This window comes from Peromyscus maniculatus, chromosome 18 (assembly GCF_049852395.1).
Source record: "Peromyscus maniculatus bairdii isolate BWxNUB_F1_BW_parent chromosome 18, HU_Pman_BW_mat_3.1, whole genome shotgun sequence".
In the NCBI taxonomy this organism is placed as follows: domain Eukaryota; kingdom Metazoa; phylum Chordata; class Mammalia; order Rodentia; family Cricetidae; genus Peromyscus; species Peromyscus maniculatus.
Genome location: NC_134869.1, coordinates 6,791,559 through 6,805,262, shown reverse-complemented (window position 1 = coordinate 6,805,262; position 13,704 = coordinate 6,791,559). Strand labels below are relative to the sequence as shown.

Genomic DNA, 13,704 nt, shown 5'->3' with positions numbered 1-13,704 from the left:
CCCAAGATTCCAGGAACATACTGAGATACATCCAAGCCTGTGATTTCTGGGTTTGCAGGCATGTGAAACCTCATCTAAGAGCATTTATTCCTGTCTCAGAAGACTCACAGGACAGACAGCTAACAAACCTTTTTAATTTAAAATGCAGGTGGAATTTAATTTAAAATCCAGGTCTCTCAGGAAATGAGAACGCTCATTAAACTTGTATAAAGGAAATCAGGAAATAAAAAGAAGAGTCTTAGAATGAAAAGTTTGAAATTTATTTTATTCATAAAATACATTCATTTTACTCAAAGGGAGTTTTCAAAACAGCAGTCATTATATACAGTATATAGCCTTAGCAAACTATTAAAGCAATGACAAGAATAAAATTATAACAAAATTTAACACAACCTTAAACGAAAATGAATAAAACCAAAAAACCTAAGCATAAATATCCTAAGATATAAACCAAAAAAAAGGAAAATTTCAGTTTCCTTTGGAATTTCATTATGGAAGAGCAAAAGAGGTGAGGAACTGGCATATTCTCTGTAGTGAATTATCTTCAGCTACACTTGCCCATGACATGGCTTCAGCTTTAGCACTGCACTAGAGAGAATCTTATGCTTTTGGTGTGGCATGTCTGGATGGCAGTGTGACATTAACACAGTATTCCTTGTCAGATTTCCATTACATATGGAGTCAGGGTTCTTAGTAATTTGTGTTGTGTTCTCTGTATATTAGACTTTTTTTTGCACAAACTTTTATCTGGGGATAGTGAGCCAACAGATGTGGATCCGATTATGGCTGGACCGCCTCATGGTAGGTTGATATTTGCCTCACTAGTGAGTTCAAAGCTGAAAAGAGGTGGCATTTTCTGAGGAGGCCTTGAACCTGGAGTGTAGAATGTCATGCCTTCAAGGTGTCTTTGGCTTCTTCCAGCCTTCCCAGTCTCCTTAACAGGTACTGTCAGGGAAAATCAGAAAAGAAAATATGATTCAGAAACAGTTTTGCTGTGCACATGGCAAGAAAATCAGGGTCTATATACTCCTAGTAAACAAAAGTTAAGGAAGGAAACACACCCCATGAACACCCTGGCTGCTGGGGATGGGGCTCAGTGGTGGCTTACTTGCCTGGGACATAGTGTTTCTGCTTCAGCAGCTCCATCTGCAGGAGACTCTCATCCTGGGCTGTGGTCTGCTCCAGTTCCTGCTGGAGGTTTTCAAACCTAGGGGAGAAAGGCAGCTGGGACACAAGCCTGGGGGACCTGCCATGTCAGCTTTTGAGCCCTCATCAGATCTACTCAGCTAGACAATCGAGCTTTACCTTTCAGCTGAGTTCATTCCCTGCTTCCCCAAGGCAAAAGGGTCAGAGAGAACCCGGGCAGGATTTTTTTCCTCAACTTTTAAAAACTCCTAGAAGTTGAACTGGAAAATACACACTGTGCTGGATTAGAAGAAACAGCATATTTCTCCAGCAATCCAAAGACATCATTTTTGAGAAATATCAGTTTGACAAGGTCTGAGGAACAGGTCAGGAGAAATGTTGCTGTCCTTGATTAGATACCAGGTGAATGAGAACCTCTTGGACAACTCTATGCCTGTCCTCTAGTGGAGCCTACACAGCAATGCAGAGAAAGCTCTGATTAATCCTACAGCCCATACCCCTGCATGGGATTAGCTTGTCAACTCCTACTCTGTTTGTGACCAGAGTAAATCTTCGCATGAGAAACTGATAAACACTGCAGAGAGCCTGCTATCAGCAGAAATGTGCTGTATTCAAATCTGCCGAAGGGTAGACACTTATCTCTAAATGTGATGTTCCTGGTGGAAAATAAAGTTGCAGGAAGACACACTTTCCTTCATGATTGATGATTTTCCCTGTAGGTTTCTGGATGCCATGGGAATATTTGTGAGGAGATCTAATGTTAGATTTGAGATACTCATAGCATACTAGAGTTTTCAGAAGGGAAGAAGGGGACACAATCCCCATAAGACCAAGGAGAAAGCATATTGCTTCCTAGCCGGAAGTTCCTGTTGATTGAGACAGCAATGACACTCTGAGGTGTTCCTTCACTGGCTGTGGTTAGGAGCTTTACCAATTGAACAGAAACTCAGAGGACAGAGATCTAGGTACAGTGGACCCACTTAGATCCCCCTGCTTCTGGAAGCCTGAGCTCCTACCTCATCTGGGACACAGTGAAGTGATGCTGCAGCTTTGCTGCCAAGTCCCTTTGCCGGGTGAGCAGCTCCTTCTGCTTCATCAGAGACTGAAGATCTTCCTCAAGTCTTTGATGTTCCTGTTCATTAGAACATTGTGTTTTTAGGAAAGGGTTTCCTGCACCCCTGTACATATAGACACATGCACATACACACACACACACACACACACACACACACTCTTGAACACACACATGTACATGGATGCACACATACAAGCACACAACATTGTCTCCATGTTTGCTTTACCAGAAAACACTGATGTAATATGAGATCACCTGGGATACTATGAAGAAGAAAGTGACCTTTCATTAACCCACAGCCTCTCTACCCATATTCCAGTAGAGAGAAAGGAAAAGGCAAGGTCCTCTGAATGCAGTGATGTAGAGAAGATTGTGAACTTTTACTCTGTTTAGATAATTTTTCATTTTATTTTTATGTTATATGTGCAGGTGTTGCCTGCCTGTGTGTCTGTATAACACATGCATGCCTGGTGATCTGGGAGAAGAATTCAGTATGCAGATAAGTCAATGTAATGCTTGCCTTGTAAACCTGTACACAGACAGGTGAACCCCAGGGATCATTTACCAGTAATACAAGCTCTCCTAGCAAGTTCTCCAGTCTGTGAATTGAAGGCTTAGTTCCCCAGCACAAGACCACTGGATGGCAATGGGCCAGCCCCTTGCTCTCACTCAATGCTTCCCAGTGCCTCCAGGGAGGGCATCTTCCTCCTAAAGAAGCTCTCTAAAGTACAGGTTGCCTCAATTTAGGCCCAAAGCAACATGCTCAGAAACTAGAAAATCTCTAAACTCAGGAGTCTATATTAACCTTTCCTCCAAGTAAGATGACTGTGTCAGGTATTTCTTTGAGTAACAGAAGGTTGACTAACTCAGTGAAAGGATTGCATGTATTATTCCATGTTTAACTATATTCCATGGACCACATTGTATGTTTGCACTCATCAAGGATGTGCATCTGAGTAGTTTCTAGTTGGGGGTGTTCTGATGAGTCCTGCTATAACCCTGTTGTCCTCTCTTCTCTGTGGACACCTACTTTCCACTCTGGAATCAATGGTCCACTTGGAATCTGCATTCAATATTCTGAATTATTTTAAAGAGCTTCTCACAGGGCTACAACATCTTACACTCCTACCAATATCTGATAGTTCTCATTTCTCCCAACCTTCCATCAGGCCGATTTTAACTCAGTATGAAGAAGTTTGGAATAAAAGCAGTTTCTGAGTGCTGCAGACACAACATTGAGTGGGTGCTTTAGAGTGTGATGAGCCTAAGGTGTGCACTGAGACAGCCTCTTCTCACACCTCAGCATAGCTGTGGGACTTCTGCTGGGCTGAGATGCATCCACAAGCACCTCTGCAGTTCAGAATTTCTCAGGGAATAAAATCCAGGCCAAGCTCCAAGGACAAGGTTAGCTGAACCAAGGTTAGGGAAAGGTGAAAGGAAAATGGCAGCAGACAATGAGGAGAAAAACAAAACAGGATGCAGGGAATTCATCAGTGGTCAGGCACTATTCACCCAGAACAGAGGAGGACACAAACCCTCAGGCAGCCTTTCCTGCCTCTCAGTAGCTTCTTTCTCACCTTTATAGACCCTATTACTTTGTTTTTATCCCGAGGATTTCTTTGCAGATAAATAATTCTGCCTCTACCTGAAAAACCTGAAAATACCTGAAAACCTTTTAGCCTTCATCAGTTTTCTGTCTTTTGTTGTAGTTAACTGTGTGGACATGCAGAATGATGGACAACACCATCTGTTCTTTGACTGATGCAAAGTGGTACTAACCAGATTAGGCACAGTACTTTCTCATTCAAATCTGTCTCCACCATTCTTAAAGATGTCCCATTGTTCCGTGAGTGAGTGAACATACACATAGAGGCTCAAGCACATATTTTCATACCCACAAAATTACACATAAGAAAACACACAAATACACACACACACACACACACACACACACACACATACACACACACACACACACACACACACACACACACACACACACACACACCTCTCTTGAACCCAGAAGGGAAAGGGAGGAGGCTGGAATGTTGCAACTCTTTTTGTACTACAGGGAGAGGTAGTGGGTCCTCCCTGCTGTCTACAAGCTTCTTAGACACAGCCAGGCTTTTCTGCCCTGGCCTGAACTTGTTTCCCCTCCTAGGGCAGTTTTTATAGCAGACTCACTGATTGTACAGATAAATAGCAACCGCTGCACAAATGAGTTTGACCACACAAGACCAAGTGCTCATGGAAGAGGGCTGGACATGAAGCCTCCTGATAGATCCAAGTTGACCCATCATAGTCTCCTCACTAAACCTGCCCAGATTCTGACACAAAATACATTGATTGCACTTGCGAATGGAAATCACCATTGTCATTACCCAACAACTTTTGACTGGATTACAGTGCATATGATGTGAAAACCGCCCCAGTTATATCAGTAGGAGGCTACTTAGGTCACCCATAGCACTTTCCTGAAATGCAATATTCTATACAACTATTAGGAGGAGTCTTTCCTAAGACACAGCTATAAATATGATAGAGTGAGCATCAAAATGTCAGGTTCCATGTGTGAAGCCAGTAAGACAAACCAGACATTTCCTGGGAAGTTACTTCTATGCCGTGAAAGAAAAGGATTCTACTTATTAATTTTAAAATAGATCCATTGCTTGATTTTTGTAGGGGACGTTCCTCCTTCCATGCTGTTCCTGCCTCTGATCTCATATGACCCCTGCCAAGCAAATGAGACCCAGACCCTTGACCTCACTCACTCGGATCGCTGTGCTACTCCCTAAGTGACTCCCATCATAACACCGCTCCTACCATACTGACACATAGGTGAGTGATATGTGATTTACTCTTCTCCCTCAATGGACTGCAGCTTCTAGCAGAGCAGTAGGGTTTCCTTGGCAGTCATGCAGTGCCTTCCAAGAGGCTAACTCCTCAGAAAGACTTGTAAATGATTACAGAAATGAACTATTGGATGGGATGGGTCACTTGGATAAGTGAGTAGAGAGTTACATGGGTGTGTGTATGTGTGTGTATGGTTAGACAGGTGGGCATCTTGGCCCTGCTGCTTCAACCTACCTGCTGCTGCTTTGTCCAGAGGTCATAGATCTTCTCATGAGCCTCCTCACAGAGCCTCCTTGCCTCCTTGCAGGATTCTTGTAGTAAAATCTGCTCCCCATGCAGCTTTCTGTTGTTCTTTTTCAACATGCTCACTTTTTCCTTTAGCTGAGTCCATTCACTCAGGAGCTGACAGTAGAGGGTGCTGAAATGTCACCAAAAATGATGAGCTCTACCTCCATCTGCCACTCCTGCCTCCTAATACCATCCTTCCTGCAAGGTCCCATGTCCCCATCCCCATGAACCCTGGGCAGGAACCGGCATTAGCCATGGCAGCATCACTCAGGTGCAGGCCAAAGCCAGAGAATAGGCAAATTACAGAAAGATTCAAACTACTTCTGAATACGCTGACAGCAAAAGGGATCCATGTACCTATGAAAACTGGATCCCCCACTTCCTCCACACACACCCTGGTGCATAACTGTTCACCATATTGGGGAAACATGAGCAGGTAGAGGAAAACCATGCCCTAAGGGGGACAGAGGACCCAATGGGAATACATTCCATCCATGTTTCCCATAGAAACCAGCTCTGTAAGCTCCTGCCAGAGCCACAGAAAACATTCATGGTGCAAACCATGTTTTCTCTCTAGAAGCTCCAGAAGTTGACAGGAAAATGTTGGGAGGGGCTCTCAGACTCTTCACTCTTAGGAGAACCCAGTTTAGGAGGCAGAAGTCTAAGAGCTATAAGGCAGGCTCCCGCTAAGAGGTAAACAGTCTAGAACCACAGCCCAGCTTTGTTCAAAGGTGAAGAAGGGAAGAAGCTGCTGTGGGATATCTTCTGTATACTGTGAATAAGTGTTACTCCCATTGGTTAATAAATAAGCTGCTTTGGCCTATGGCAAGGCAGGATGGAACCAGGCAGAAAAATCCAGAAGAGACAGAAAAGAAAGTCAGAGGTGGAGGAGATGCCAGCTGCCACCCAAGGAGAAACATGCCAGCAGCTTGGCCATGCAGCAGCCATGTGGCAAACATAGATTAATAGAAATGGGTTACTTTAAGATGATAGAGCTAGCTAGCCAGAAACTTAAGCCATTGGCCATACAGTTTGTAAGTACTATAAGCCTCTGTGTGTGTCTTTGGGACCATTTGGCTGCAGGAGGTGGATGGGACAGATTCCTCCTGACAGATGCCTCAGGCAGGACTGGAAAAACTTCAGACTACCAGAAGGAGTCCTTAACAATTTCAGGGGTCCCATCTAAATTAGGCACTCACCGGTAGGAGTTGGTGTGCTCACTCAGCTCCTGGCACTTGTACGAAGCCTCACAAATTTCCTTGGGGAATTTCTTTACATCTGACATCTCCTTATGCTGTGTTTTCAGCATCTCCAGCTCAGATTTCAGCCTGTGGTAGGGCATGGCCCCAGGAGCAAAGAACCCCATGAATATAGGTCTCAGGAACCACATAAATTAAGATTCTGTTTTATACTACCCTAGCCCACTGGATGTCACACCATGAATTCTATACTGGACCTCCTGATGTGCATTAGACTTGCCTTACTGTCCCATGGCCAGGAAAGGCTGGGTGTCAATAGGGAAGGAGACAGGGCTACATGAGCTCCCTCAGTAGACCTCTAGGAGCAGACTACCTGGCTAAGAAGGTCTGAGCAGTCTGTGCCACAGATGGGGGTGTATCTGAAATCTGCAATGACATTCCCACTGTCTTGAGAACAGAGATTTTTCTCCTTACAAGGATACCCAGAACTCATGATCTGTATTGCCATGGGGAGGCACTACATTCAGATGTCTTTATAAACACCCAAGGGGATTCCAATGAGGGACCAGGATGAGCACAAAGGCTGAGAGCAGTGATGCTCAATGTGGGGCTCCCTGGCCTCAGCACTTCCATCACCAGAAATCTTTGAGACATGTGAATATTCAGACCTACTATCAATCTCTGACTCTCAGGATCTGAAAGGACGGACACACACACACACACACACACACACACACACACACACACAGTAAGTGAGCCTCTCAGAGACAGTACAGAACACACTCAGACACACAATCCTCAGCACAAGGAGATTTATTAACCTAGCAGTGCAAGCATAGCTTGGGAGCCTGTCTCTTGAGCAGGCAAAGGCACACAGCAAGCAGCAGGCTTTTTTAACAGTGGGTTTTTAAGTAGACAAGTTTAAGTCTGTGCTGGGTAAATTGTTGAGCTCTGATGGGACAGGTTAGCCAGTGTAACCAAGTAATAAATTTTGATTGTTGAACTTTGGTGTTTAGTTTCAAGAATGAGTCAGTGTCCACAAAAGGGACTGGACTTTGGGGACTAAATTTAGGAATGTTATCTAATGGTTTATCAAGGGAGAGAGAAGTGAAAAGAGCAAAACCAGCCACTGCCATGTTTGCAATGTTTGGGCCCCTTAGAGAGCACTTCACACACATGAACCCACACACAGGATGTCAAAGAAATGCACGTAGGGGGCATTGCCTCAAAGTATAAGGAACAAGACCAGAGAGGAGCAGGAATGAACTCCAAGCCTTCCAGACACACAGATGGACGACAAGGCCTTTCAGCCTGTTCCCAGAGCAAAAAGCAAAAATAAATAGTCAAATATAAACACTCAACCCAGAGCACCAAGCATCTCCTAAAAGCCGATGTCTGTCAAGGCCTCTTGAAATGCATGTTGTGATCTTACACCCTACTGCCCCTCTGTAGATTGTGATTCAGGCCACAGGGTCTGCTTTTTCATTTGGAGGAATCAGAACAGCCTATGTCCTATCTCACTCCTACAGGCTTCAGTTCTGCCTCTCAAATGCACTTAGGACACAGTAGGGTCAAGACAGTCGCCAGAGAAAAGGGCATGATGAATACCTGTTGTTCAACTCATTGTTGTTATAAAGGGCCAGGAGTTCCAGCAGTTCATTCCTCTCATTGGTCATCATCTGTAGCTGAAGGGTCAGTTTATCCACCTGGTTCAGCTGCTTCTCCTGTTCAGTGAGGAAGAAGGGTGTGGATGATGCCTTCCTAGTAGTCCCTGTAGGTACATAAACACAGTGAATTTGTACAGACGAATGGCATAGGGCCAAGAGACCATGTGGAGTCCCAAGAGGAGGCCTGAGGAAGAGGAAATGCATGACACCCAGTGAAGCCCTCAAAAATCAGAGCATCTATCCTTAAACTGGGGACCATAAGTCATGTGTCTGTCTCCAATCTCTGAGGATAGATATATGCCTCAGGCCCTCCTGCAGCCCCACTGTCCCTGAAAGGCATAAGCAAGGCAGGTCATGTTGGTTTGGAATTGTCAGGTGATACCTGATGTGATGCAAGAAAGTCCTGGATTGCCTGGTGCTTTGTACCTCCCTGCCTGATAACCTGTGTGCAGGACTAAAAGACACTGAATGTCTCAGACCTGGGTACATGGATGGAAAGTTTGCTCTCTGGTATTCATATCAGATATCCATGAAACCTACAGAAATCCACTGAGAATAAAGTGCAGCAACATGCTACCCTGATACCTCATTAGTGGTTCTGTGCCTCCTTTGGCATTCTTTGACAGTCAGAATGAACTGAAAAAGGTCCTAGCACAGCACTGCATCCTTGACCATTCCTGGCCCTCTGCCAACTAACCGTCAGAAACCTCCACTTTGGATCTGCTCTTTAGGGACCCAGAGAAGCAGCATAGGCACATGGCTTCAGATGATTACAGCTACTGAACCCCATTACTAGAAGGTCCAGTTCTGGCCTAACTCCTCCCTAAAAAACCAGAGATCTCTCTTCCAGTCAGTATGCTCAGTCTTGCCAACATGTTGATTGGTGAACCCTATACACACTTAATGAATGCCTCAAGGGCATTTGGCATTGCCACAACACTGGTGATTTCACAAAAGATGCCATGGGTTCTCCAGGATATAATAGAATTTCCAGAGAAGGGACTGTAGGGTCACTGCCAACACCTTTATCTATTTGATAACAAACTCTTCCCCAGTTCACCATAAGCCAAGCTGCCCTTTCCAGGAGCCTTCCCTGAGACACAGGGGAAATCCTTCAGCACCTCCTCCTTCCAATCCCGAGATCTCTCTGATTGATTAGAATCTATTTCATTCTAATTCAATAGTTCATCATGTATGGAGGGCAAGACTCATTTTCCAAACTGTGCCCAGGAATGGCTTTTCTCTTCCTGATGATCTCTAACAAGATGAGAAATAAAGGATGCTAAGACATTAGCTCAGTATAATGGGGAAGGAAGATCAGTTGCACGAGGTGAATAAGCACATCAGAGAAGATCCACGGGGCAGTTACAATATATGAGGATAGTGGAGGATTATGTGGGTCCTGTCAGAGCAATGATAAGTCACATAGGTAAAGATGAAAGTTTTACCAAAAGCTTCAGGAGAATACATTCCATCCATTATGAGGTTAGCGAACTTGTTATCAACCACTGAAAGGTGTGACTGAAAATACCTATGAACTGGGCATCCACAGGTGAGCCCTCTGACATCAAGAACAAATACTTACAGGAAGAGTGATGTCCCAGTCCTGCACTCAAGGTAGAGGAAAGATGACTGGCTAGTGAGAGGGCAGGAACTCAGAAATCTTAGGGGTCACTGACATGCAGCAATACTTGGTAGCTCCTGCCCTGCTAGTGGTTGTTATTTAAAATGTGAGAACCTCTAGCTCTGGCCAGGGGACATTACTCTCTCTGTTATTAGTGACACACACCAAAAGACATCCAGTGTGTGTGAGTTGCTCGGCTGGTACTGAAACCTCTTTAGTTCCCATGTGCTTCCTTCCCACTCAGAGTGAAAGCAGAAGGACCTCAACAGAACAGCTGCAGCCTTGACCATCTCTGGCTTTCTGCCAAACTAACCTTGAAAATCCTCAACTTTGTTCTGCTTTTGAAGAACTCAGACGAGCAGGTAGGCCCATTGCTTCTCAGAAACTCTCACCTGCTTAGCCCCACTCCTGGAAGGAACAGCTCAAGCCTTCCTCCTTCAAGAAGCTCCCCATCCCTTTCCCAGGACTCACTGAGCTTTCCCCAGAACCATTTATTTCTTGATGTGTGACATGGAGACTGAAGGTCATCTTCCTTCTGCCTCCCTTTGGTCTCCCTGTGCTCTCCATCCTGTCTCCCAACAATCCTGTTCAGTCTAGACAGCATGTCTGTAGGTGAAACACGAGACACTGCACAAATGCCCCAATGACAGTTGGCGTTGCCACAACACTGGTGACATCACATGGAATGCCAGGGCTCTCCAGGATACAGTAGAATGTCCATGTGCTGATGTCAACTGGTATACCTATTTCATCCCTGTTACATACCTCACCCAAAAGTGACTTGAAACCAAGGTGCCATTTTCAGGATCCTCTGGATTCACAATGGAAGCCTTTAGGTAGATCCTCCTTCCAAAGCCAGAAATCTAGGCCTCTGCTTCATTAGAAACTTTATCTAAGTGAAGTTGAAAGCTCACTTCGGATGCACTGTCCAGGGTTGGATTTTCCCCTCCTTAAGATTAATAATCAACAATTTGAGAAAGAAAGGATGCTTAGAAATGAGGTCAGGATAAAGGGGAGTAGTAGGGATGAGACCTCTGAAGTGAATATTCACCCAGGGAAGATCCTCAGAATTTTAGAGATTTTGGGCTCAAAAAAAGTTACATAGTTATTTATGAAGATTCCCCCAGTGTCAGTAGAGCTCACTCAAGCTATGAGGTTGTTAGTGAGATGGTATCTTAGTGTCATTTGATTTGCATTTCCCTCTTGGCTAAGGATTTTAAGCAATTCCTTAAATGTCTTTTGGCCATTTAATATTCTTCTATTGTGAATTCTCTGTTTAGATCTGTACCCCATTTTTTAAGTTGGATTATTTGGTATTTTGATGTCTAGTTTCTTGAGTTCTTTTTATATTTTGGAGATCATCCCTCTGTCAGATGTGGGTTTGGTAAAAATCTTTTCCCATTCTGTAGGCTGTCATCTTGTCTTGTTAACTGTCTCTTTTGCCTTACAGAAGCTTCTCAGTTGCAGGAGGTCCCATGTATTAGTTGTTGCTCTCAGTGTCTGTGCTACTTCTCTTCTATCAGGTTCAGTGTAATTGGATTTATGTTCAGGTGTTTGATCCATTTGGACTTGAGTTTTGTGCATGGGCACAGATAAAGGATCAATTTGCATTCTAGCATGTGTGAATGCCAGCACCATTTGTCAAAAATGCTTTCTTTTTTTCATTGTATAATTTTAGCTTCTTTGTCAAAAATCAGGTGTTCATATGTCTTTAGATTAAAGTCAGGGTCTTTGATTCAGTTCCATTGATCTATGTGTCTATTTTTATGCCAATACCAAGTTGTTTTTAAATATAGCTCTATAGGAGTCCTTGAGGTCAGGGATGGTGATGCCAGACATTCCTTCATTGTACACCATTTTTTTTTTTAGCTATCCTGTGTTTTGGTTTTCCATTTGAAGTTGAAAATTGTTCTTTGAAGGTCTGTGAAGACTTTTGTTGGGATTTTGATGGGAATTAAATTGAATCTGAAGATTGCCTTTGGTAAGATCGCCATTTTTACTATGTTGATTCTACCTATCCAAGAGCAAATGAGAGCTTTCCATTTTCTGATATCTACTTCAATTTCTTTTTTAAAAACTTAAAGTTCTTATCAGATAGGTTGCCCCAATGAATTTTTGTTGTCTTTGGCTATTGTAAAGGTGGATGTTTCTCTGATTTCATTCTCAGCCCATTTATCATTTGTATATAGGAGGGCTACTGATTTTTTTGAGTGTGTTAATCTTGTATCCTGCCATATTACTGAAAGTGTTTATCAGCTGATGGAGTTCCCTGGTGGAATTTTTGGGGTCACATATGTATACTGTCATATCATCTGAAAACAGTGAATGTTTGACTTATTCCTTTACAATTTGTACCACCTTGTTCTCCTTTTGTTGTCTTATTGCTCTAGCTAGAACTTCAAGTCCAATGTTGATAGATATAGAGACAGTGAGCAGCCTTGTGTTATTTCTGATTTTAGTAGAATCCCTTTGAGTTTCTCTTCATTTAGTTTGATGTTGGCTGTAAGCTTGCTGTATGTTGCCTTTATTTCATTTAGGTATGTTTCTTGTATCTCTGATCACTCCAAGACTTTTATCGTGAAGGGATGTTGAATTTTGTCAAAGGTCTTTTCAGTATTTAATGAGATGATTATGTGGGTATTTTTTCTTGTAGTTATATATATAGTAAATTCCATTTACAGACTTTCATGTGTTGAAAAGGATATAGAAAAGGTAGGTCAAAGGGTAGATTATTGAATCTACTCTGAAAAGAAAAAAGAGAGGATATAGATATGGTAATATAGAAAGATTTTTGAATCTTCTTTTAGAATGGAACTACTAGTTTTAAATATTTCACATTGGATTGGATTTTTGTATATTGTATATAAATTATGTATATTGATAGAAATTTGAGATTGATTTTGTTAGAAAATACTTCCATATATATTTCTAGTCTTGTCCAATGTATCATGCCTATACAGTTCATTTCACAGTGCAATGCAGTTTTCAGTCCTTGAAAGTTATTGCCAACTATTTAGGATAATAAAGAAATGCAGTTTAGTAGATAGTCATTACAATCAAACCTGTAGTCATATTAGGTCTGTTCTCAAGGTCAAGCAGAAATATATTTTAGATAGACAGGTCATCTTAAAGCACTTCAGAGATCTTCAGAATATGGCATTGAAAAATGATAACATAGATTTTTTCTTCTTTTTTATGAGTCAGAAACATGTAGGCTCCTCACAGTATCCATCTTCTTCAAGAAGACAATGGGCATTGAAGAAAGTCAATATAGTGTTTACTTTATTTGTGGCAAAGTTAGCCACTGGGTAAGAAAGTGACCTTACATCAATGCTGACAGTATGCTGTCCAAAATGGACAAGCAGGACACAAAAAAAAGGACTGATGCACCTTGCAAAGACAAAGTAGAAAGGCCCTTCAGAAAATCCTGCTTTGCAATGAGTCTGACAGATATGCTAGGCCTGTAGGCCAAAGATGGATGTCCCAATGGTGCAGAGAAATCTTGAGTGACTATCCAGGCAACCAGCTGTTTCTGTTATTTCTCACATTTTGTGGAAGTCACTTAGTTATAGTTCCTGTTTACTCAGTTAATATTATTTCCTTCTCAGGTCTCTGAAGGAGTTGAACATTAGATAGTTATAGTTTTCCTTGTTGAAGAAATTTGGAAAAGAAACTCACTAAAGAGTTGTAAAGTGTATAAGTTTGAAAGACATCAAAAGATAGTTTTTGGTTGGTAATACAAATTAGGATAAAAGGAGAATAAGACACAGTCCTTTGGATTCACGAAGATAGGATAGATAATGGAGTATTTTTTCTGATTTTGTCACGTCCAAATGGACTAGACATTGTTGA

At 42.6% G+C, this 13,704-nt stretch overlaps 1 protein-coding gene across 1 annotated transcript; it reads right to left on the bottom strand.

The window, feature by feature from the left end:
• Window positions 1–244: 244 nt before the first annotated feature.
• On the bottom strand, window positions 245–10,507 carry LOC143269248 (disks large homolog 5-like). Its single transcript, XM_076554317.1, has 6 exons — window positions 8,170–10,507; window positions 6,562–6,690; window positions 5,309–5,492; window positions 2,163–2,278; window positions 1,113–1,207; window positions 245–945 (listed from the first exon to the last, which is right to left on the bottom strand). Exons 1-6 carry the CDS (start codon window positions 8,430–8,432, stop codon window positions 797–799), a joined length of 936 nt encoding a protein of 311 aa, XP_076410432.1. The 5' UTR covers window positions 8,433–10,507; the 3' UTR covers window positions 245–796.
• Between the last annotated feature and the right edge of the window lie 3,197 nt (window positions 10,508–13,704).